Genomic DNA, 25,281 nt, shown 5'->3' on the forward strand with positions numbered 1-25,281 from the left:
CTTAATATATAAATATGACAGGGTGCTTGTTTGTTATGTGGATTAAAATATTGCAGTTTCTGTGTGTACAGTAGGCACACGTTTAAATGTAAAAACACTTATTGTATATTTTCTGTATGAGTAATAGACGGCATATTTACTGTACAAGTCTCAAAATTTACAGTCAAATTGAAACAATGTTAGGATTTAAGTTAGGAGTTTTGATCAAATTTAAGTAGAAATTAAAGAGGTAGGATAACTTTATACTTCTTCCTTCTCCTTTCTGCTTATATAAACCCAGATGCCTAAGTATAGATAGAAGATGTTTTATCTGTTTTTACTGTTTTAGTTGTCATTTACATGATGAAAATAAAGATATCAATCAATCTGGCGGTAATACCATATACAGCTGGAAAATTTGGGGAGTTTTAACAGTATTAAGAAATAGATACTACCTAGTCCTAGAGGTGGCGTTGCTTTAAAGGCTCTTTTTTTGTCTAAGAATGGGGCTGACGTTTGCACACAAAGATTCATCCAAAAAAAGGGTAGACCCTGATTCTACAAAATAACAGGAAAACAGCATAAAACAGAACGACAAATCCCCACTGTGAGTGTTTTTACCTGCAGCTGGGAGTTGAGGTCGTCCCTCTGAGCTAACAGACTCTCCTGTTCGGCTCTTCTCTGCTGCAGCTCGGACGTCAGCGCCTCCTGCTGTTCACGCAGCAGATTCATCTCCTGAGTCTTCACCGTCTGGATCTGAATATGGACAAGGCTTTAATTATATTCAGAGTAACTGAAGAAACATCGCTTTAGGGTTAGATGATGGAGACGACTAGAGATAGTCAGTATGGAGTCTGATGAGTAAAAACACGAAAGAGAAGGACTGAGACGTGGACGTTAGGAGATGAAGACATCAGACAGAGAAGAACACAAGACAGAGATGACTGTGCAACACTACAGAAGACAGGATGGAGATGATGGAAGACAGAAGGGCTTTAATTGACAATTATTTGGTCTATAAAAGTTAAAATGGTCACTCTAAGTTCCAGAAACCAGAATCAACAAGTTCACATTCTTTACTTTAGCCAGGTAACTGATTGATGACTCAATTATTTGACTACATGACTGATCTGCAGATCTTGCGCAGCCTGAATGTGGGCAAAACAAATGGATCCTGTGACCTGCTTCTCCACTAGCTGCCACAGTAATGATGAAACAACAAGAGGGCATCTTCAAGCGTTAATCTCCAGTTTAACATCAGACTGTCATGACGGCTGCTGCTCTGCTTCCATGCCTTTGAATTGTCAGAAACTTTTTCACAATAATAATAAATGCTGTGACGTTCTAATATCCCATGATTTCATACTTAGGCTCAGTCCCATTTCTAACTTTTACCCCACAGTTTCCAGCGCCCTGATGGTCCCATTTAAACAGAGTTAAAGCAGTGGTGAATTCTTCTTTGAAATTAGACGACCCCTCAAGTCCCTGATTTATCTACCAAAATTCCACAAAAATTTTTAAACGCTTGTTCAAAATCAAAATTTCCATAATGCATTGAAACAACATTAAACTGTGATATTAGACTGTTGTTGTAATCTTCAAATCTTGCAGATGATCTGCAAGGCATTCTGGGAGATCCAAACACTCTCAGCATGAAGTGTGCCTCTGGTCCATGTTGCCCTGCCCCTCCCATTCTACAACAATCAGGACGTCCTACCAGTGGACGTAAATGTGCTGAATGTAGGGATTAGTGGGAGGAGAAGGGCGTACTGGGGTTGATTCTTCGTTGTGAAATAATCCAGAACAAGATTAAGGGTTCTAGACTACATTAGTAAGGATCTAAGGGGACCTAAGTCCTTAATCTAACATGTAATTTACCTGTTCAAGAATGCACAGATTAGTGGCCAGAGCATTGCTCTCCTGTAGGAAAGGTTCAAAACTGAGTCAAGAGTTCACTTAGATTTTTAGGTATTCATGTTTTGAATAAGATCAATACTGCACACCGGGGGGTTTTTCCTGCAATCAAGATTTTGGGACGGCTCCCTGTGGCTAATTTTATACCACATTCAACCCTCGCTGGAGTCAGACGGGTGAAGTATACCATCTTTAAAAGGCATAACTTGATTTATTTGTCATTTCTAAATGCAGTCAACTTAACACGCCTCTGAGGTTGCAGCAGTGCTGCCAGCAATAAGCTGCCAAACTACCAACGAAGAAGAAAGATGAAGTAGAAGAAGAGAAGAATTGAAACTATTGATGAGTTAGCTTTTCCATGGTTACTTCCTTGAACAATGTTTGGGGTTTAGAATGAAGATGATGCAGTCCTGATCAGACCAGCCGGTTAGTCCTTAGTGATGATGGTATGTTGGGATTCTGCCCTGACCTTCTGCCTGATCATGGAGTAAAACCAGGTAGCTTAGTCCTAAAGTGGGAGACACACTAGAAGATACTTGGGCCATCTCTGGGTCTGGTTCTCCGCTCCTTACCAAAGTCAGTAAAGACCCGATGGTTCTAATGATTATTTAGACGAGCCTATAGCAAACTGAACACATTCAGCAGGTGTGATGTCATTCCCAGCTCCAACATCAGACTTCTGAGGTAAATGGAACAAAGCAGAAGTCCCTGAATGACGACTCAGCACAACATTTAAGGATTTTATAGAAATCTGTACATATTTATGTTTTTTTTTTTCTCATGAGAGGTATCGAGGGTTTGGAGCAACAATGTGGCGTGCAAATCAAGACAGACTGACAGACACGCCGCCAATTATAGTAGTAAAATAGGTTTTCCTGTGCTGTGACATGTGTTAAGAGCAGGGCTGGGTAACAGCCTGAAATTCACATAACTGTATTTTTTGGCATTAATGGTGAATGTATTATATCCTAGCATTACAAAGTTAAAAGAGACAGAGACAGCTGTAGGGATGACATGGTGTTAGGGTTCTACGTAGTATTCTCCAGGTAAAGAGCAAGTTCTAGAGGGTCATTAAAGTGTTGTTTTGGGGTTAAAACTCTAAATGATGTTCTCCTTGTTTATTACCTGTTCTAGAGCAGCTAGGTTTGTCCTCAGAGCATCGTTCTCCTGTAGGATGTTGTCCACCTGTTCCTGACTGACTGCGCTCTGACTGGCTACCTGCAGTACCGCGCACCACAGGCAAAGAACAAGACGGAAAGAACCCAAAATAAGAGAGAGAGAAACCAGCAAAGAAGACCGGCAAGAGTTATACATAAGTAAAGAATAAGGAGAACAAAGAAAGAGCGATACAAGTAGAGACCAAACAAGAAAGAGGAAAAACAGAGAGACAAAACAGAAGAGGAATAAAGTAGAGAAGGAGAGGATGAAAGCAGGTCAGAATCACACAGAGCAGCAGCAGAAAAACAACAAGCTTTATACACTGCCAAAGTGATGCAGAAAATCTAACTGGATATTTATTTCCAATCAGAATCTGGAGTTGATTTTTCCTCCATACGTCTTTGAAAATCGTGACTGGTCAGTTCAACTTATTTTCTTGACTGGATCACTTTAGCAGACACATTTACAGAAAAGTGACAGAACGGTGCTAAAGATCCTCCAGTTGTCCCACAAAGACTCACCTCCTCCCCTCCTCCCCCATCTCAGTCCTCCCTCCTCCCACTTCCTCCCCCTTCAGCTTCATTTAAAAATACATGACAAAAGAGGGGAGTCCAACAAAAATCTAAAAAACCCCACATACAGTGAGACCTGAAACCTTCATCAGACAAAGGACTGTTTCCTTGACGGTCTAGTGCCAAGGCAATGCAAATAAATACTTTTTTAGCAGATTAGACAGTTTGCGTAAGTCTTCTTAGAATCTGTTTTTATTGTATACAATGCCCTCCAACACATATCTTGCAGAATAAATGTGCAAGGTATTTTTCCACCAGAGGGGGTTACTATGATGGAGCCCAGTCTTTGTTTGAATACGCAGGCTTGGTGAAGCTTAAAGCTCCAGTCAGAGATATCAGGTATCATCAGACTGGTTGTGAACGTTCTCTGTTAGCTCTTTCTGCTTCAGGCTATGAGCGTGCTCACAGAAAAGGGAGCATTTAGCATGTCATTTGACGCTTCTTCTATACAAAAAAGGAACAATCAGCAGCTGTCTGCGGCTTTCAGTTTAACCTCCTAAGGCCTTGCATACACATATGAGGATATTACATTTTGGCTTTCCCAAAACATAGTAGTAATTTCTGATAGTAGGATTTTTGAGATATGTCTGAAATGTCCATCAAAGTTTAAGTAATTTTCTTATAATGGTGAATTTGCTATTTGGATGTTTCAGGGAATCTGCTCTGCAATTTTATAGTATTCTCATGAAAATTTGGGGGAAATTTTGAGGTGCTTTTTATGGGACATTTTAAAAATATGTTTAAGAATCTTGCCAATTTTTTTTGTCATTTCTTTGAAATTTTAGGGAATTTATATGGAAATTTTCAAGGAAATTCCTGGTCAATGCAAAGCAGATGTTTTAACTTATCTGGTCCTACTTATCCAAATAAGAGGGTGAAACAAAAATTGCATCCCAAAGAAAAGCTCAGGTTTCAGGAGGTTAAAACATTGAAAAGTGATGATGGAGAACTAAAGCACTGGTCTGAGACCCCCTAGGGGGGCGCAAAGCTTTGTCTGTTTACTATGGGTCAACTCAACTCAAAGGGTTTTATCAATGAAACACTTAAAAAAATTGATATTTCACTTTTTTCCAGGTAGGTTGTGGGAGGGTCTTAGCTTTAATTAAATATAAATTGGGGGGGGGCAAGGTTAAAAGGTTGGGAGCCACTGACCTAAATGTTGCTACAATTAAAAAACAACACTGCTGCTGCACTAAAGGAAAGAGATGCATGCAAATTAATGTGTATTTATTCAGATATTGATCAACCAGTAGAACTGGGATGAAAATAATTCAGATTCAGACCAATTCACATTTTAATGGTAAGATAATTGTGCCTTTTTCTGCTGACCCCTCCCCCTAGAGTGACCAGCCTGTGTGCAGCTAGATTTGGCCATGCCTCACAACCTATACGTGCAATTTTTGGATGTTTACACTCATTTCTGCATGTACATAAGAATCCTAAAAAAGGCCCTTATGACACGTAAGTGTTACATTATCATTACTTCACCAAACCTTTGTGAATGCATGTGTAAATCTGCAGTTCTGCTGCGAGTCAAGGCTTACAGGCTCTTGCTATAAAATGCCAGGTTGCATGCCTTTCATTAAAGCTGTCCTCCTCTCTGTTTTTCCAGACACTCCCAAACATTTCCTCTCTTTGTGCTTGTATGTGCTGTTCCCTGATGAAGCATCTGTGGGTTACCTGGTCTTTCAGGTTGTGCAGCGCCAGCTCATGTTCTCTCTCTTTGCTCTGCAGCTGCTCTCTCAGCTCTGCCGTCGCCTAGACCAAAACACAAACACAGATGGACGCTCAGAGAGACAGCGTGGGAAGGCAAAAACATGAGGAATAAAATTAAGATTTGCACATCTTTGCACAGAAAATAAACTGTGCATCAGTGAAGCCTTACCTGATTGGCTGCCATGTGGTCTGACTGCAGTTTTTGGATGCGGAGGTTCAAAGCTTTCAGTTCCTCCTCTTTTCTTTGGTTGATCTCATCAATCTTTGTCCTGAAAATAAACATGACATAAACATCTTAACCAATATATCACCAATATTACGCAGACTCATCAAACCAAACTGTATCAAAAATATCAACATATTTGGCAGCCTTAACTAACTGGCATGCCGTTCTGACCTGCTGTCGTTGTATAGAGCCTCCTTCTCTCCCTGCAGACGCTGAAAGCTGCAGGACAAAAACAAACTTTTAAATTTGCTTTTGCTTGTTTTGTGTGAAACTGAAACAACCAGACATCAGCACATAGAGTAAAGCATCCCGTTTCCCTGCTGCAGTACTTCTTAATGTTAACTTGTCACCCCCTGCTGGAGAGGAACTGCAACATCAGCTCACAGATAGCTCTGTTTACATCAGTTAGAGCAGTGTTGATTTCTCACCTCTCCTGTTTCTTCTTTAACTTGTCAGACAGCTGAAAAGGAGACAGAAAAACAGGATTAAAGCTGATTTCTGATGAGGGTTTTTGTGTTGTGGATGTTGTTTTAAAAGCATAAATAGACTTGGTTGTACAGGGTTCCTACACACTTTAAAAGAATCAAATTTAAGACTTTTGAAAGAAAAATAAAAACTGTATTTTGTGAGGCAAATGGTCAAGAATTAAAGTAATGTGAGAGTCCTCAGTCTAGCAGACAGAGCTGAATTACCAGGCTTAATTCCATGTTAATGTAATGTCATCTGAAGCAATAGTGATATTTATCATAACATACTCTACAAGTGTGTTCTAGGGCTGGGCAATTAATCCCAAATTAGATTAAATCGCAATATGGCCTGCTGCAATTTCAAATCGCAGACAATGCAATATTTTTTTAACTTGAAATGTGTCAAAATACCATTTTTTTGCAGTAGAGATTTCATGCTCTGCACATTATGCAAACATACAAGTGTCTTTTATTCAGAATAGTTTGCTAAAATCCTATTTTTCCTGTTTGTGTATATGATTTCTTTAAATCAAAATGAGAATAACATGAAAAAAATTATTATCCCTTAAGTTTAGCAATCAACATCAAATTAATAAGGAGATAAGGCTGGCAGATTCGGTGACATATTTTAAACCACTCCTTAAAACTCACTTTTATAAGCTTGCTTTTATGTGATGTCCCCTCTAACTATTTATCTATTTCATTACTTCTCTTTTATTTACACTATTCTTCTTATTCTTTTTATAGTTTTATACTCTTCTTTCTTAGCTCATGTTCATTTTCTTCTTTATCTTGTGTTTACCTACCTACATTTTACTTATCTGTTCTCATCTCTGCTACATTTCTGTCTTGAATCAATAAAGGATTGATTGATTGATTGATTGATTGATCTTATCTTTGTTTTATCCCCACTGATGTGATGGCGTCATTATCTTCATTATCTTCATGTATTTGTTTGGTTGTTTGTTTGACTAGATGTATTTAACTCTCTCCTCCTCCCACATCCTACCATATCTTTTGGAATATTATCATAGGATTCATTGCTTTTCACTGACGTCATTATATTTTAGATTTTACAATCTTCTACTGTAACTCTCATTCAAGATCTACTTCTGTCATTTTCATTTTTGTTATTTTTCCTTGTTTATGTCCACATTATGTTCTTCTCTTTGATTTTACAGAACCCCTATTCTGCTCTGATTGCTGATGTTTATTTTTCCCTGAGTTTTTGCTCTTGCTGTATGTAAAGCAATTTGTAAACAACTGTTTTTAAAAGTGCTATATAAATAAAGATATTATTATTATTATTATTGCTCTATGAGTCAAAAGCCAAATTAGGTATTTTTCCAAATCTTTCATCCCTCATTTAATCTATCTAATAATGTGTTGGTTATAATATAGAACTATTTACTGCTTATGTTTGCCGAATAATAAATAAGATGAGGAACCTAAAAATAATCGCATATTAAATCGCAATTGCAATATTGGGAGAAAAAAATTGCAATTAGATTATTTTCTCAAACCATTCAGCCCTAGCATGTACTCAAAAAGGAATGGTTAAAATTAAGTAGTGCAGATAGAAAACAAAGACTGTATGAAGAAACATCTAGAGTAAAAGTGTCTCCTCAAATTTTAGACCTCTCAAAGTTAAAAAATAAAATTTTTAAGACTTTTAATGTCCCTAAATTTATAAAAAAAATTAAACCTAAGACTTTTTAAGACCATTTAAGGATCTGCAGAAAAGCTGGCTATAGATAAAAGTATTGTGGTAGTTCAGTCTGACTTGTTATGCAAACACACTTACCTTTGTGATCTCTTCCTGCAGTTTGGTGATTTCTGCCTGTTTGGACGTCTTTAGGAGAAAAAAAGAGATATTTCAGATTCGAAACAAAAACAGACAAACACATGCTGCAATCTTATGGAGGACCAAACCTGCCATAATAAATAAATAAATAAATGTAAAAATTAAAAAATCATTAATTAAATACAAAAATAAATATAAATGGAAATAAATACAAAAACAGAAAAATAAATACATAAATAAAAAAAATAAAAAAGTAAAAATAAAAAAAATCATAATTAAATACAAAAATAAATATAAATGGAAAAAAATACAAAAATAGAAAAATACATACATAAATAAAAAATAAAAGTATAAATAAATACAAAAATAAGACTCAAAAATTACAAATAAATAAATAAAAGTGGAAATAAATACAATAATAAATATATAAATTGAATTAAATACCAATAAATAAATAAAAGTGCTCTGCTCTCACATTTTTTTGTCATGTGGCAGACACTGTCAGCATGAAATGCAGAATGAAATATTATTTTTTTGTTTTTGTTTTTATTTTTACTTTTATTTCATTATTAATTTTTTAATTTTGGCAGGTTTGGTCCTCCATACAATCTAGTGAAAAATACTGTTACTCAAAATAAATGAAACGCAGTAAGCTTCTGTCAGATTTGCTATTTTATCTTAGCTAGGCACTTTATGAGAATAATGTGAGACTCTTTACTGTTTTCATTCATTATGATAATGACATGAAGTGCAACAACTAAACTAAGACTGAAGAATCAAGCTGTTTAATGGCAGTTTGTTGTTGATTGTAGAGCAGGTGTTTTCACTAAGGCGTCAGATAATGATTCGCTTAGAAGGTGAGCATCACATCAACAGTAAATTTTAGGTGAAATTGAAGAAAACAGCAGCTGAATCCTTTGCTGCATTAAGTGAGGTGTGTGGGGAACTCTGCATGTCACGGTCACGTGTGTTTGAATGGAACTAAAGATTTAGTGAAGGCAGAGAGGATGAACATTCTGGGCACCCATAAGAATCAAAAACTTCTGACAAACATTCAACAAACTGAACAAATGGTTGGAAATGATCGATCACTCAGCATGAGAAAGAGAGCAGTCTCTTAGGTAAAGGGACAGTTAGCCAAATTTTACATTAATTTTGAACATGATAAAAGTGTGAGCCCAAGTTGTCCCAAAGCTTCTGACTTTCTACAAATAACCTCTTCTCTAAACCGTTCTAAATGTCATGACTCCTACTCCAAACTTGCACAATTAAAGCAAAATGTCATTTTTGCATCACAAAGTGGATATCCACTTCTAAGTGTGTCTTATTTAAAAAAAAAAAAAAAAAAAAAAAGTCTAAAGCCGTTGTTCTCAACTGATTGAGCCTCAGGACCCAACATCAACTCCTCAATTAGAAACTGCGACACAAATTTATAATATTTTTTGACCAATCAGAAACAGTTTTATACCCCAAACAGTACAAAACACGGGACCAATCAAAGACAGAGGACAGAATTAGCATGTTTTCAAAGAGTTTACATTACTTTTTGGTGCAGTTTATTTTCTAGGCACACATTCATGACCCACTAAAAAGGGCTCTGCGACCCACATTTGGGCCCTGACCCACCAGTTGATAACCGCTGGTCTAAAGAATGCTTTAAACATCAAGAGGCGTCCTTGTTTACAGTTTAAGTTATAACACAAAATCTTTCATATCAAAATGACTAGGAACTGTTGCAAATGTATTTGAGTCATGTAATAACATTATACTAAATGTTTTATGGTCAAGCTAATTTCATTTTTTAACATTTCAGTGTCTTATTTTTGCTCCATGCCTATCTCTAATGCTCTATATGTTAGAAAAGCTTTGTTTTTAACTCTTTAAAGCATTCTGAACTACTCTTGGTGTGAATGGTGCACAAGAAAAAAGCTGGCTTTCATTTTCTATTTAAGTTTGAGACACAAATCAAAAGTGAAAGCTGGAGGTAGAAACCGAACTAGATGTGTGTGTGTGTGTGTGTGGTGTGTTCAGGTACCTCGAGGTTGTGCACCTGCTCCCTCAGCAGCCTCTTCTCCTCCTGCTCGGTGTTCAGTGCCATCTCCAGCTCTGGTCCAAAGCAGTGAGTTATTGGACAGAGAGCAGCCGACCAGCCTAGCGCTGCCTGCTTACCTACAATCTTCTCTACGCTCTTCTCTGACAGGCCTAAAGGGGGCGCCGCACACAGCAGGGGGGCAGTCTGTTAGGCCAGACACACACTGCACCAGCCGTAACTCGACAAAAACTCTGTGTGTTTGTTTCTAAAGCTGCAGGAGTTTGAACAAATCGAGCCTGAAGTTTTCTGGCTCAGCTGCAAAGTCAAAGGTCATCATTTACTGTGGGGCGTTCAATGATGGCACGGTAATCTGAACTCTGCAGAGAAGATGCAATCCAATCTTTATACACTCCATTCATTTATCACTTAATATAACGAACAGTTTCTCATTTAAATAACAATTTTTCTCCTCATTTAACAAACTTTTTAGTCTTAAATTCAAACTGAGTCCATCATGGGGAGTCTAACAAATAAGATAGGCCTAAAGTCATTCAGCACTGCATCGTTGAAGTAACAGAAAAAATCATTTTCCTACACTGTGCCCTAGTTTACGACCTGGCTTACTGACCTCACTGCTGCACTACACATGGAGAAAATACAGGATAGCATGACGGGCAGCCTCAAGAAATTTTTGAATACCTGGCAGCCATTTTTGGATCACCTTGACAGTTAAAATTTTATAGTTTACTGCTTACCTTTCTCTTCTTGAGATATACAAAACTGTGCTAGTGATGAAATGTAGTTACATGTCTTATTATTCAAGCCTTTTTGTTGTTGTTTTGTTTGTCCTTTTTTAATCTATTTGCTCATTCTGTCTGTATAAAAAACTAAAAATCTTTATAACCTTTATTTTTTAAACTGTTGAATAATCAAAAAGACAAAAGTCTACGATACAAAACACAAACTGAGGCTTTAATGCAGTGTTACTCAACCCTGATCAACCAAAGAGCCAAATCGTTGAAAAATACCTTTGCAAGAGCTGCAATCTAAGTGGTAAAAAAAGGGCAAAAATGGGCAAAAATTTAAAATAAATAAGTTACAGGTGGCAAAAACGGTCAAAAGGCAGAAAAAAATTGCAAAAAAAGGGTAAAAAGTGACTATAACAGACAAAAAGCAGCAAAAAGGTGGGACAATTGGTGAAAAAGTAGCAAAGAGTGGAAAAAATGAAAAGGAAAGTGGCATTTAAGCAGGGTGATACATGGCAAAAAGGGGAAAAACTGCAAAAAATCAGGAAAAAACTGGTGAAAAAGGGTAAAAACGGGATAAAAGTGGCAACAAGAACTGGTAAAACTTGGCTTAAAGCAGTAAAAAATGGTTAAAAGTGGCAACAATATGGGAAAAAGGGGCAAACATTTCAAATATGAGTAATGAAATTATATAGAAAGAAAAGAAAAAGTTGGTTGCAATTAAAGTCAGAAATAAACTAATTAATCTGACTTGCAATGGATGATTTCTGAGGTCAAAGTTCCCCTTTTTTATGGTTTTCTGGGGGAATAACATTAAATTGAGACATAAAAAGATCCACAAACCATCACAAAAGAGCCACATGTGCCTTTAGAGCCACATGTTGAGTAACACTGCTTTAACACATCTCTCATTGCTCCAAATAAACAACATTAGTGATGCCAGCTTAGATACATGAACACACAGGGACACCTATCCATTATGCAGTACTTTTGAGAAAAATTGGCCCTTTATTGACTCATTTCAAAAAGCATATAACTCACAAACGCGAGCTTTAACAGCCAAGCATCATCAGATTTTAAAAAGAGAGTTGGTGGGAACTGCGCCATTGTATTTCTATGAGATATCACACCCAAACTTTCCAGTGATCAGTGAATGTAAGTCCAACACTGCATCACCTCTGTATCTATAAACAGGCAGAAAATATGACTTTATATATTATATTTTGATTCTAAAGAGCACAGAAACATTTGAGGAAAAGTAAAAAAAAATATTCATAATTAATGCGTTAGCAGTGAGGTTTGACTTTGCAGTTCTGTCAGAAAACTCCACATTTATGAGGCCTAACCTTAGTGAAAACCCTCTGAATCTCCAGCTTAGAGTTTCATTCCTCATCATGGGGTCAGCCTGTAGTGTGTGTCTGCCCTGAGCCAGCTAGCTGCTCTACGCTCTGATAAAGCCAGGCTGCAGGTTCACCGCTCATTCTCAAATAGAGGCCACAGTTCATTCATCATCATAACAGGGATTTAAAAAAAATAACTGAAAATAATCAAGGGAGTGGGTTTTTGTTTTTGTCTAAAATGTTAAAAAACAGCCAGTATTTGAGAATTTATGTTAACAAGCTTCATAAAGAGCCAGGAGAGTGAGTTAATAAAGCAGAATAAAACTTACTGTGGAGAAATAATCTAAAAGGTTTTAACTCAAAAGTCTCTTCAGCAGTGAAATTAAGGACTTTAACACGACAAACAGCACAAAAACACAACCACTGTGAGAATGAACAGTATCAAATGGACAGTATTTCCTATAAAATACAAGAATTTAAGAACAAGGACAGCAAAGGCTGGCTGTGCTCATTAAAGTCAGAAAAGAGCGTTGTTTAGTGAGAAGAAAGGCTGGAAAGGAGATGGTGACACTACAGAGAACTCCTGTTTCTGTTTATGTGAAATTTAAAAAGTCCGCCGGTCAGTGAGAAGAACTAGAGATGAGTTGATTCAGTCCTGGTAGCAGATATCAGCCTGATTCACAGCCTTACAGCTAGATCAGGTATCAGCAAATATGTGCCGATAAAGAGGGCCGATACTTGAGGTGGATCTACACAGCTCAGCTCTCTGCTATCCTGGGTTTACAGCCATGATCCTGTACTCTGTCATCATCCTCAGTTCCCTGGTCAGTCTGTGTTTAGCATGGAAGAAGCTAACAGCTAAAGCCAGACTGATGAATTTCACGCTTGCCCTGACCAGTTTCATGTCTAAAAGTGATTTATTCACAGTGAACCAGTGTTAATTTTGTCAATTAAAACTGTGACTACAAATGTTCATCGGCAGCCTTTTTTTCATGAGAAATGGGGCTTTTCCATTACATGGCGCTACTTCGTTCAACTTAGCCCAGCGCGGCGGGGGATCTGCTTTTCCATCTCAACTGAGCTACCTGTTTGATGGCACGTCTAAAGCTGAGTTTTTTTTAGCCTTCCTCGATCTCTCTACACTGTCTGATCTGATTGACTTTACATCGTTTTAAAGCAAAAATCCAACTGTAGGCTGACAGCGCTGCTCGCTGCTCTTTTCACATTCTCTCTCTCTTTCTTTCTGCAAACAATAAACAAACAATAATTCACACTTATCATCAAAAGGAGAGAATTTTCCTTCGTCCCATTTTATCTTTTAAAAAGTCTAGATTTAACTCGTCTATCAGAAGGGGAAGGCTCAAACTTTTGTTCTTAGTTGGTGCAGAAAAAGTTGCAATCCTGGATCTGTGTTTGGTCCTTCCTGATTTCACTCATCAGTGTGAGAACACCAGATGTACGCAACTATTGTACAGCAGTATGAGCACATAAATCTAGAGTTTTGGTCTTGTGTCTGACATTAGACCACCACTGGAACAGAGTTATGGACAGCTGAAGCAGAGGCAGGGATAAAACGTATCTCCCGGTTTCCCCATGGGCTGAAAATTTATCATGTGGGGGGGGATTAGAAGCAGAAGGGATAAATCCTAGAGGCAAATTGCACCCTGTGAACCGCTTTGACGTCAGTGCAGCACGCTTGGAGGTGAGGCTGGCTCGCTTTGGCCCTGCTCATGAACAGGACCATTTGGCACGGCTTGGCTCGGCCAAACTGGTGATGGAAAAGTAAATCAGCACGGTTTGGTTTGGCTCGGTGCGACCAAAAGTCGTAGTGGAACAGCCCCAAAAGACGAGACTAAGACTAGCCAAAACAAGATCTCTGATAACTTAAACTGACTAAAAGTAAGTTTCATTTTCATCAAGATGACTAAAACTAGACTAAAATGTAATTTAGATTTTGTTGGACATTCAAAATCCATGATATTTCTCCACTGAGGGTAAATCTGTCAAATACGGAGCATCTGCATCTCTTCAGCTTTTCAGCTTTAGAAAGCAGGGACCCCAGGTTAGGCAGGATGCACAGAGGCTGTATCAGGCAAGGGAATAAATGCTTGGGCTAAAACTAGACTAAAATGTTTTTGAGTTTTCGTTGACTAAAACTATAAAGGGTAGAAATGACTAAAATGTGACTAAAACTAACAGGCATTTAGTCTAGAGACTAAAACTGGGACCAAAATTAAAAACAGCTGCCAAAATTAACCCTGAGTTGAACAAACTAATACTGCAATTACACTGCAGGCCTTAACGCTCTGTTCTGATTTTACTGATTGGGTTTTCTACATTTTCTAACATGGCCTGTATGCAGACAGCTGTGTAAAAAGGTCCCAGTCCTGAACAGCTGAGCTGAACTGACAGCGGGGCTTTCCTCCAAACTACGGTCCAGCTCATAAAATAGACACATGATTTGACCACAACTGCTCCACTTATCAGTCTTTATCTACTTTAAACTTAGCTTCAAGGTTTTTCATTTTTCTGTGAAACTAGAGCCACTTCCTCCTGTGACTGTGTTCAGCCATTTCCTCTACAATTCTTTGAAAGACAGCTCTGTTTTCAAACAACTCCTGAAAGTTCTGCCTGCATAGAATCACCCCAAACCCTTCGCCTCACACCTCACTGTCCCTCCACTGACTGTCTGCATCACTGCAGTCGTCCATGGTTTTCAGTGAGCGTGAGACTCCAGCCCCCAACTATTCTGTTGGCTGATGTCAAACTCACATTTAATGTGACCTGGCTGCCATCAATGAATTAAAAATCCCAAAAACAGAATAAGAGCTAAGGCTAAAAAAGAGTTCACTGTGACAGCAGAGGGCGAGTGATACTAAAGTGATAGAGTTGTTTAACAAATTTAGAAAACCTGACATGCTGCCTAAAACATGAATAATTTCCAGACTTGTCCTCATAATGAGGGATAAGGGTTATTAATCTAACACTGATATCAGATCAGCAGACACCAAAACCCGGGTACTGGATCCAAGCCTAAATATCTGGATCTGTGCATCACTACTATAAACTTTAAAACACTGTTATTAAAAAAGTCCAACAGAAATGATACCAGGGACAAAAACACTCTAAAGGACATACAGTGTTTCTTCTCCACTTGTAATTATTATTATTGGAAGTTTATAAAATCAAACAGCCATATCTAGGTTTACTGTTATCAGACCAGAGTTATTAAAGTTCACATAAAAGTCCAGGAGTCACTCTTTGAAAGGGAAATGTTGATCAATAAGTGAGAAACAGAAACTCACCATGCAGCTGCTTCTCTGTGCGCTCCAGGTGAGCTGCCGTCTGCAGACAGGGACAGAAAATACTGAAAATTACAAGATGAAAATACAGAATCACCTCACACAGGCCTAGTTATACTGTGCCAAAGCCTGATTGTCTACCCACTCCTCCCACCCCCTGCTGGCCTGACTTCACATTGCTCCAGACTCATATCTGGGCATGGTTAATGCTTAAAAGCCATCATGTTGAAATGCGACATGTATGGCTTTGTTTACACTGAAGCACAATGGAGATCAACACAGAGAACATGACTGCAACTTCACTGACTTTGTGGTCAATTTTGAATCATTTTGGTCAGGTGTGACCCCCAAAAACTCCTGGAGGACTGTCAAGAGGAACAGTATAATAACAATATAATCAATCGATGGTATCATGAGTCTATTGCTTGATTATCAAGGAAAATGCAGAGAATAATGAGAGTTGTGAAGTGTGTATTTCTCAACTCAAAACACTGAGTAGCATAAAAAAAATACAAAACCAGAAAATTTTACTGTTCTGCTTTAAAAATAATTTATTATTTTAAAAAAAGTTGTTCCTATATTGAAAATAAAAGTACATCTATAAAGTGCAACAGTTGGCTAATGTCAAATTAAAGGCCTTTCTACAGGTAAGACTGCAAACATTTCGAGACCTTCTTAATATACAAAACTAATTGCTGACTTTTAAGCAATTATGTAATTGCACAGCCTGACTTCACAATTGTGATGAATTGTGCAGCATTACTGCACACACGTTTCTGTACATGCATGAGTTATTGTAGTATGATGAAGTACAGCTTTTTGATCCATGCCAGGGCCAATAGCACTCACGCTTGAACACCATATGGACTGCCAAGTGTCAGTGCACCTTTTTAAGTCCTATTTAAGTTTTCTTTTGTTATTGGCCTACACTGGCATTTAAACGTGCATCAATATCTTTATAAATGCCTCAAATGCCAAAACTCTCAGGGTGATTCTAAAAAGTAATCTGGCCACCATAAATTGTAATATCTAAATTCTATTGGTTCCTCTGCTCTCAGAAAATAAACACAAACTAGTCCGGCCCCGTTCCATAAAACTCCTCTAATGAAAGATGTCGACCACCAGTAATCTGAATTTGGGACAGGAATAAGAAGCTACAAATGAAGTTTTCATTGCAGGAGTTTGCATTTGCCCCTTAAACCATGCTAGACAAATGATTCAGCAATCAAATATGTGTTTATTTATTCTTAAATGAGATAATTATCACATTAAATAGGTTTTAAATAAGGCTCAGTTGTAAAAGGAAACAACCACCTGCTCTGTTCTGTCACTGGTTCCCTCTGCTGCTGACTCCTCCTCTCGCCCTGTGACATCAGAGACGCCGTTGGCGCCAGCTGACCCGTCTGTCTCCGTGTTGGCTCCCTGCGCGACCGCCTGCCTCTGGAGCTCTTTGTCGTAGTACTCCTGGAGGGCTGCAGGAGAATCAACCAATCCTTACTGACATCTTTCACCTTGAGAGGCTTCAATCTGTAAATGTTTGCTATTTCTCCAACCCTGCATGTGTTTCTGCATCATTTACTATCATTGCATTCCTCAGGGTTCTATCATTGGTCCTTTGAGATTTTCATACATATTTCCTCTAATGGCGAGTTGTTCTTTCAATCAACAAACACAAAACTCAAAATCACACTGACCACACTGGATCAAAACACATTATGTCCAAACAAATTTAGTTTCCTGTGTCTTAATTCAACTATTTTTTTCTTACCAACAAACTGGTAAAATGAAAAAAAAAAAAAAGCCAAAAACATGCCAAAACTACAAATATTATCACGATCATATCATTAATAAATACTCAAGAACACAAAATAACAGCGCTAGCTTCATCCTTAAGTATCTGAATAAATAAATGCATGTAAAGTTATGAAGTTATAAAACAATGCGACTAGCTGCGAAATGGCACCATAGCCTTCCATAACACACCTTTCATTTTCTTCTGCAGGGCGGCGTTTTCAGCCTGCAGGCGCAGCAGTTCTCCATCCACAGGGCTGGAGGCGGAGTTAGGAGCAGGGCTGGATGCAGAGGCTCCTCCCCCTTCCTTCAGGCTCTGGTTCTCCTGCTCCAGCTGCTCGATTTGCGTACACAGCTGGGGGGAAAACAGTCAAAAGGGCCTGTTAAATTATCTTCAGTGTAAACCAAAGTCCTCCGAGCTAAGACATACAGAAACGTGTGACAGAAATGACACAAAAATGGACACACAGCCTTAAATATTCTACATATGTTAGTGAAATAGTGTCAGACAGGGGCTCACCTTGGAGAGTTCAGTCATCAGCGTGCTGTTCTGAAGTCTGAAGTCTTCCTCCTGACTGTGAAGTTTCCCCTGGAGCATCTCATTCTCACTCAGTAAGGCCTCCACCTCCTGCAACAAACAACACAAAGCAACACACTGGGTTAAACAGCTACTTAAAAATACTGAAATTATACAGCTGTGAAAAAAATCTTATTCATTAAACAAAAAAGATAACATACATGAAAAAGAAATTACTCAAAATAAGTGCTGATTTTATTTCACCAATCACATTTAAGAAAAGTGTACTGGATTTTCCTTTAGAGGTTAAAGTGTGCGATGTAAAGGCATCTTTAAACGAGTTTGTAGTTCCAGCAGAGCCAGTTGTATTAACACTCACAGCTGGGGGTGTGATGAAATCTTGTGCCACGTATTAGCATGCACAAATATTTGATACAAAGTGCTTTAAAATAGAAGTTTGAGTCATGACTAGACAAGACATAAACCCCAACAGCCTACATGTTTGAAGTGATGTTCAGTGCAGGAGCAATAACAGTTGAGCTAGTATAAGCTGCTCTACTTTAATATGCAATTATTCTTGGGTTAATTTCTAAGTATTTTTCAACAAGTTCAAGCAATAAATAATTCCATAAATAAGACCATGTGTATTGAAAACAATGAAATTATATCTTATAAAGTAAATTATAAATGACTTTATAAGCTATAAAGGAGGCGGCCTGGATCAGGGTGGGAGGCTGACTACCAGTTGATTTCAGCTGTGGTAGGACTTTGGTGAAATTACACAAGGCTTCATCAGTTTAAGATACAATGAGCCAACTATTTGTGCTTGTATTGCAAATTTGATGTCATTTGCTTTCTTTAAGGGCATTACCATTTTTATGTCACTCATTTTGATTGAGAAAAACATACATAAAACACAAAAAGGAGGATTTTTGTAAAGCACTGTATATAATTGACGCTTGAATGTTTGCATAATGTGCAATAAAATCTCTGCTGCTGCAAAAAATGGATTTATTAAACTGGTATTTTGACACATTTCAAGTTAAAGAAGTATTGCAATTTCTGCGATTTGAAAATTGCAGCAGGCCATATTGCAATTTAATCTAATTTGCGATTAGTTGCCCTCCTCTACCTTGAATGATATAAAAAAGTTATATTCTGTTGCCAAAGCTTAATAAAGAAAAGTGTAAATTCTCTTCTCGTCTCGTGAGCCCATATCTTATATCGTCTTGTGAGACAAGAGTCTCGTCACACCGCTTCTCATTCCCAATTTCCATAAACTCCGCCTGCACCATGTTCCAGGTGTGCAGCGGCTTTGCTGCAAAAGAAACGCCCCCTGTCCCAGTGCATGCATTTCTGGAGCAATGCCCTGCATAGTGAAGCCCTGAGACCTAAGTTCACGCAGGAAGAGCATGAAAACAAAAGATTGTTTTCCCTTTCTGGGGTTGATTTGCTGTTTGCTCAGATATCATTCTGTGATTTTCTTTGCTTCTACCATGGGTGATAGGATGGGTGAAATGATGTGTAGCTTCTTGTAGAATTCTCTGGCTTTACGTCTCAAAAGTTGACTTTTCTTTGGTGCCATAGCAGCTCTGTGACCCTCTGACCAACTGCTGACCTGTAAATTTGGCCACAGTATAAGAAATAATGTTGACGTAGTGATGATTTACTATCAGGAGTCTGTGATTGTTTTGTGTTCTGAAGTTGACCGGATGCTTTGCACGTTCTTCCTCCTATGTGGCTCGATCTGCTCTTTGTGGTTTGGCGGCATCCTCTAGGAACAGACCTGGAGCAGAGCAGAGTGGGACTTCTGGCACATGTTGGAGAGGGGCCGGAGCACTTGCGGTGGAAATGCAAAGACTGACTAGAGAGGGAATAATCTGCCCTTAACACGCAGATCACTGTGCAGACAGAGTATGAGGAATTTGAGGGCCAATCAAATTTAAAATTTTTGTCTGGTTTTGAAAACTGTTGGAAAGAAGAGGCAATGAAAGACCTTAACATAGAAGTATATTTAAATAGGATTTGTCATCTTATTGATTAATACAGACATTTCAGTGTAAAAATTAGACACATTGTTTCATTAATATTGCGTGATCTTTACCCCTGAATCAATGTCCATACCTTAAAAACTTTATTCACAGTTTTAAACTCAAACTGATCCTGATAATAAATGTGAGAATATAAAAAAACAGTGTATGTAATTTCTGTTTCAGCCTCTAGAGGGTGCTCATGTTTTGAGCGATTTTATGTAATAAAACAGAAAACTCACCTGAGCCTTCTTGCTCTTATTTAAAGCCTGCAGAGAAAAAAAGAAAACAAACATGAAGAAAAGTACCAAAGTGAATATATGAAGGGAGAAAACTACAACTCCAGTCAGAAGACCTCATAAATAAAAATGCAAATATTAATTCCTAGAATTTAAAAAACTTTTGGCATGTTTTCCACTGAAACAGTATTAAAAGAATAACATATCTTTGTGTGAAAGAAAAGATCTTTACCTTCTGTGCTTTGATAAAATCTCTTTCCAGGACCACATTCTTCTGACGGACGGCGTTCAGCTCTGAAACACACAAACACTAAATTTAAAAACTCATTATTTAAACCAGGAGTTTACATTATTTATCAATAATTAATCATTAACGGTTAATCGCACATTAAAAACTTTATTTTTAACAGCCTCTACTTGTGTTTTCAGTGTGCAGCCACTTATTCCAGGGTCTCAATCATAAATTAAATAAAGAGCATGTTAATTATTTATTTCATGAATAAAATAAAACACTGCTGCAGCTGAAGGTCAGAGCTCCTGCTTCTGTCAACAGAAAAAATAAATAAAAAATACAAACCATGGAGCTTCTGCAACACTTACCCTATTTTTCATTACAGTGGTATAAAAGCATTATTTTTCTGTTACATCTCAGCTTAAAATATTTTATATCAGAGTGAAAACATATCTAGTTCCTTCTGGAAAAATTGATGAGTATTTCCATTAACAGACTGACTATAATAGTAGGTAATGGCATCACAAAGATCCAATATTTGAACTAAACCCTTTAATAAAAGTAAATCTGATAGACTAAAATTACTAAAAGGAAAAGCAGCAAATGCAAAATGTCTATGACCAATAAAATCTTTTTGTGTACTTGAATACACCAGTTATTGGTTTGATTTAAAGGGAAAACATACAATTTAGTGAAGTTTTCAAATGTCTTGTTAAAATGATGCCTGATGTTTTGAGTTTCTTAAACTTTTGTATAGAAATTATAATTCAACAAAGTCTAAGTCAGTGATACTCAACATATGGCTCTTCTGTGATTATTTGTGGCTCTTTTATGTCTTAATCTTAAATATCATTCCCCCAGAAAACCTTAAATACATGAACTTTTTTGCCCTTTGTTCCATTTTTTGCCACTTTTCACCCATTAAAGCTACCTTTTGTCAATAAATACCATTTTTGTCCTACTGTTTCCCACTTCTTTCTGCCACTTTTTCCCCAATTTTTGCCCTTTTTCACCATTTTTCCCACTTTCTGCCCATTTAAGCTACCTTTTGGCATTAAATACCACTTGTTTCCTTTTTTCCCATTTTTGCCTCTTCTTCTTGCAGCTTTTTTCCCCATTTTTGCCCTTTTACATCATATTATTTTGCCACTTTTCACCCATTTAAGCTACCTATTGCCATCAAATACCCTTTTTTTTGCCCATTTTTGAAACTTCTTTTTGCCACTTTCATCCCATTGTTGCTCTTTTTCACCATTTTTGCCACTTTTTGTCCATTTATGCTACCTTTTGCAATTAAACACCACTTGTTTAACTTTTCCCAATTTTTCCTCTTCTTTTTGCCACTTTATACCATTTTTGCCCTTTTCCCCATTTTTCCCCACTTTTCGCCCATTTAAGCTGCCTTTTGCCATTAAATACCATTAGATTTCTACTTTTTTTGCCCATTTTTGCTACTTCTTTTAGTCACTTTTATCCCATTTTTGCCCTTTTCAGCATTTTTGCCCATTTCAGCATCCTTTAGCCATTAAATCCCACTTGTTTTCTTTTTTACCCATTTTTACCACTCTTGACTGCCTTTCTTCCATTTTAATAACATTTTACTCATATTTTTCCTTGTTTTTGCCACTTTGAGACCATTTTCTACTACCTGTAACTCATTTTGTTTGGTAACTTCTCACCCATTTTTGCTACTTTCTGACTCTTTTCCCACTTTTCACCCTTTTTTTCCCCTTTTCACACATTTTTCTTGCTCTTTGACCATTTTTGCCTCTTTAACTTATTTATTTATTTATTTATTTATTGCTACTTCAAGCCATTTTTGCCACTTTTCACCTCTTAGATTGTGGCTTTTGCAAAGGTATTTTTCAACAATTTGGCTCTTTGTTTGAGCAGGGTTGAACAGCACTGGTCTCAGTGTATGTTTTCTTCTGCAGCTGTGTTATCTGCTCTGCTTCATCTTTTTATTGTGCCTATTGTGAAAAATAACGTAGTTATCTTTATGTTATCATTACATATCCATAATTAAAGCCTTTTCAGTCATCAAACTGCAGCAGGAGGAAGTTGCAACAGCAGCCTCACTCAAGTCTGTGCTTTACAATATTTTACAATACGTCAGTTCACAACAGCAGCTGTTTCACAACTAAGTTTCCACACAGAAACGTACTGCAAAGACACAAACAGATGTACTCAATTCACTTTTAGCAGAAGTCGCAGAGGTGTCATGAACAGAGAGAGCTGAGCAGCAGAACATTTCTACATAACATGAAGAATCATCAGTTTAACCAGCAAGGCAGTAAATACAATACCTAGAAAAGCATTCACCCTTAAATGGTTTAAGCTTTAAATTTAATTCATTTTATAAATCAAACATGCTAATTTGGCTTTTTGACAAAAAAAAGACTCAAAAAACTTCTATGATGTGAAATGAACACAGATTTCTACGAAGTAATGTTAATTGAGTAACGTCAACCTCCTTTAAAGTGACTGACCTAATTCAACAGAGGTTCAGTTAATCGGTGCTAGCAGTCTCACAGTTAGTGAAATGGGGATCAGCTGAGAGCAGTGAATGTGTCTCAGTGATTGCAGTGGAAAGACACATGTGTCTGGAAGGTCTAGTCACTGCTTCATTCATGGCTACTATTACACCATGAAGACAAAAGAACACTTACAGAAAAGGTGATTGAAAAGTCTAAGACAGGAGATAGAGACAAAAACATTTCCAAGTCTCTGAACATCCCCCAGAGTTCAGTTAAATCCATCATGAAGAAATGAAGGAATATGTCACATGTGTGAATCTGCCTAGATCAGACCGTCCTCTCATACTGAGTGGGGGTGCAAGAAGGAGACTAGTGAGAGAGGACACCAAGACACCTGTGACTACTCTGAAGGAGCTCCAAGCTTCAGCAGCTGAGATGGAGAGACTCTGCAGACAACAACTGTTGGCCCGGTTCTTCACCAGTCAGAGCTTTATGGGAGAGTGGCAAAGAGAAAGACACTGTTGAAGAAAACTCAGATTCAATCTGGACTAGAGTTCACCCAAAGGACTGTGGGAGACTCCATGGTCAAGAGGAAGAAAGTTGAGACCAGAATGGAACTCGTTGACCATCAGACAAGACGCCAAACACTGACATCGCAACAAATACAGCATCCCCACTGTGGAACAAGGTGGTGGCAGCATCATGCTGTGGGGATGCTTCTCAGAAGATCCTGGAGGACAATCTAAGAACTATGACTTGGAAGAAGATTTATATTCCAATAAGACAATTTGCTGAAGCATACAGAGAAAGCTACACATAAATGATTTAAAGACAACAAGGGGAATGTTCTGGAGTGGCTGAGTCAAAGCCCAGGCCTCAATCCAAGAGAGAATTAGTGTCTGGACTTGAAAAGGGCTGTTCACGATGTTTGAGCCTGACTGAGACTATTTTAATATTCATTAGCTTTGAGAAGTGCAAAAAAAGTTCATCCATCCCAGGGCTGATGATCATAAATAATCCAAAATTTAAATTGTGACTCATCTCAGAATCTCAGAAGTTCATCGCAATAGGCCACTCTTTTTGCTGCATTTTGAAATTCCTCAATTTTTCATTTAAAACTGTATTTGTCTTATTTTGGAAAAAGAATGTTGTAATGGATTCAGGACTGTTAAAAAGGGAAATGTTTGTTAACACAAGATGCAGTGGTTTAACCAAAGTCTGCTGCAAAATACATTAAATATAATAATATAGATGAACAGAAAGGGAATAAATCCATCAAAAACTGCAGGCACACTCCTGCTACTTCCTCTGAGGCCAGCACAGAGAGAATCACACGACCCCCACCCATTCCTTCATGACATTCATATTGAAGATGAAACATCTCAGGGATTTACACATCAGACCTTCAAACAGCGCTATGAATATGCTGATAGAAGCACACAGGTGTGTGTTACCTGTCGTGTTCTTCCTGAGATCATCAGACAGCTGGTAGTTCTGAGTCCTCAGCTCCAACAGCTGAGCCTGAAAACACAAACAAAAATACACATGACCACTTTTTATCATCACTTCTGCACTTTATACCATCCTGCTTTAACATCCGTATCCATCATTTAGGTGAGGAGAAGAACTTCACTGGAAGCTTCTTGTTTGGCTGAACAAAAGATGACAGTTAAGACTATGATTAGCAGATTGTTGTCATACTAAAGTCAGTTTAGATTATTTAGCTCAGAGGAACTCGACCTAAAATATATTCCTGCAAAGCTGAGCAATTGTTTCATTTAAAGCCTGATTTATAATTTCGCATCAAAACCCTTCTGTGACTGACGCCATAGATCCATGTAGCCCTGAACTCTACATAGAGGCCTACACACATAGTTCCCTGTGATTGGTTTGCTGTAGGGCTGAGCGATTCACAAAAGTAATCTAATTGCGACTTTCTTTCCCAATATTGCGATTTAATATGTGATTATTAGGTTCCTCATTTTATGAAGATTTGAAAAAAATATATCTAATTGCCATTGATTTTCCTCTTATTGCAAATTTGATATCAATTGCTTTATTGAAGGGTATTATTACTTTTATGTCTTTTTGTTTTGATCAAAAAAACATGCATGAAAACCAAAAAGGAGGATGTTTGTACACCATTCTAATAAAAATGAAACTTGGATATTTGTATAATGTGTACAGAAGTTCTGTTCCTGCAGAAAATGAATGTACTAAACCAGTATTATCACATATTTCAAGTTAAAGAAATATCGCACTTTCTGTGATCTGTAAATTGCACTTGGCCATACTGCGATTTATTCCAATATGCCATTAATTGCCCAGCCCTAGTTTGCTGGGTAGCACTGGTGACTATCATTCTCTGAGTAATGTTTACAGACATACTGTGTGTACTCTGCTGGGAGATAAATGGCTGCAGACAGCAATAGGGCTGAATGATTTGGTAAAATAATTGAACTGCGATTTCTTTTACCAATATTACAATCGCGACTTTATATGGGATTAATTCTTAAGTTCCTCATCTCACGTATTTTCAAACAAAAACAAGCAATAATTCATTCTATACTACAGCCAACACAATATTAGTGGATTAAACTAGGGCTGGACAACAGTGAAAAAATATCTAATAGTGATGATTTTGTCTATTTTTGCAAATTGGACATGAACTGTTTTAGTAAAGGGAATGGTGCTTTTTATATAATACTCATATCTAAAAAAAAAAACAAAGAACCATAT

At 37.6% G+C, this 25,281-nt stretch overlaps 1 protein-coding gene across 5 annotated transcripts in view; it reads right to left on the bottom strand.

Moving 5' to 3' along the window:
- gripap1 (GRIP1 associated protein 1) overlaps positions 1 to 25,281 on the bottom strand; it is a 71,003-nt gene that overhangs the window by 42,611 nt on the left and 3,111 nt on the right. Inside the window, exons 2-16 of one of the 5 annotated variants that reach the window (XM_041798869.1) lie at positions 23,997 to 24,063; positions 20,066 to 20,127; positions 19,837 to 19,863; positions 17,568 to 17,675; positions 17,240 to 17,402; positions 16,571 to 16,728; positions 15,260 to 15,299; positions 9,872 to 10,038; positions 7,837 to 7,884; positions 5,994 to 6,025; positions 5,737 to 5,784; positions 5,509 to 5,608; positions 5,304 to 5,381; positions 3,019 to 3,111; positions 601 to 735 (exon numbers count right to left, since the gene is read on the bottom strand). In XM_041798869.1, the coding sequence (XP_041654803.1) occupies positions 601 to 735; positions 3,019 to 3,111; positions 5,304 to 5,381; positions 5,509 to 5,608; positions 5,737 to 5,784; positions 5,994 to 6,025; positions 7,837 to 7,884; positions 9,872 to 10,038; positions 15,260 to 15,299; positions 16,571 to 16,728; positions 17,240 to 17,402; positions 17,568 to 17,675; positions 19,837 to 19,863; positions 20,066 to 20,127; positions 23,997 to 24,063 (1,326 nt within the window). Of the gene's footprint in view, positions 1 to 600; positions 736 to 3,018; positions 3,112 to 5,303; positions 5,382 to 5,508; positions 5,609 to 5,736; positions 5,785 to 5,993; positions 6,026 to 7,836; positions 7,885 to 9,871; positions 10,039 to 15,259; positions 15,300 to 16,567; positions 16,729 to 17,239; positions 17,403 to 17,567; positions 17,676 to 19,836; positions 19,864 to 20,065; positions 20,128 to 23,996; positions 24,064 to 25,281 lie in introns of all 5 variants that reach the window. The other 4 variants (XM_041798868.1, XM_041798871.1, XM_041798872.1 and 1 more) reach the window with 4 other exon arrangements.

Source organism: Cheilinus undulatus, linkage group 11, assembly GCF_018320785.1.
Source record: "Cheilinus undulatus linkage group 11, ASM1832078v1, whole genome shotgun sequence".
Taxonomy (NCBI): domain Eukaryota; kingdom Metazoa; phylum Chordata; class Actinopteri; order Labriformes; family Labridae; genus Cheilinus; species Cheilinus undulatus.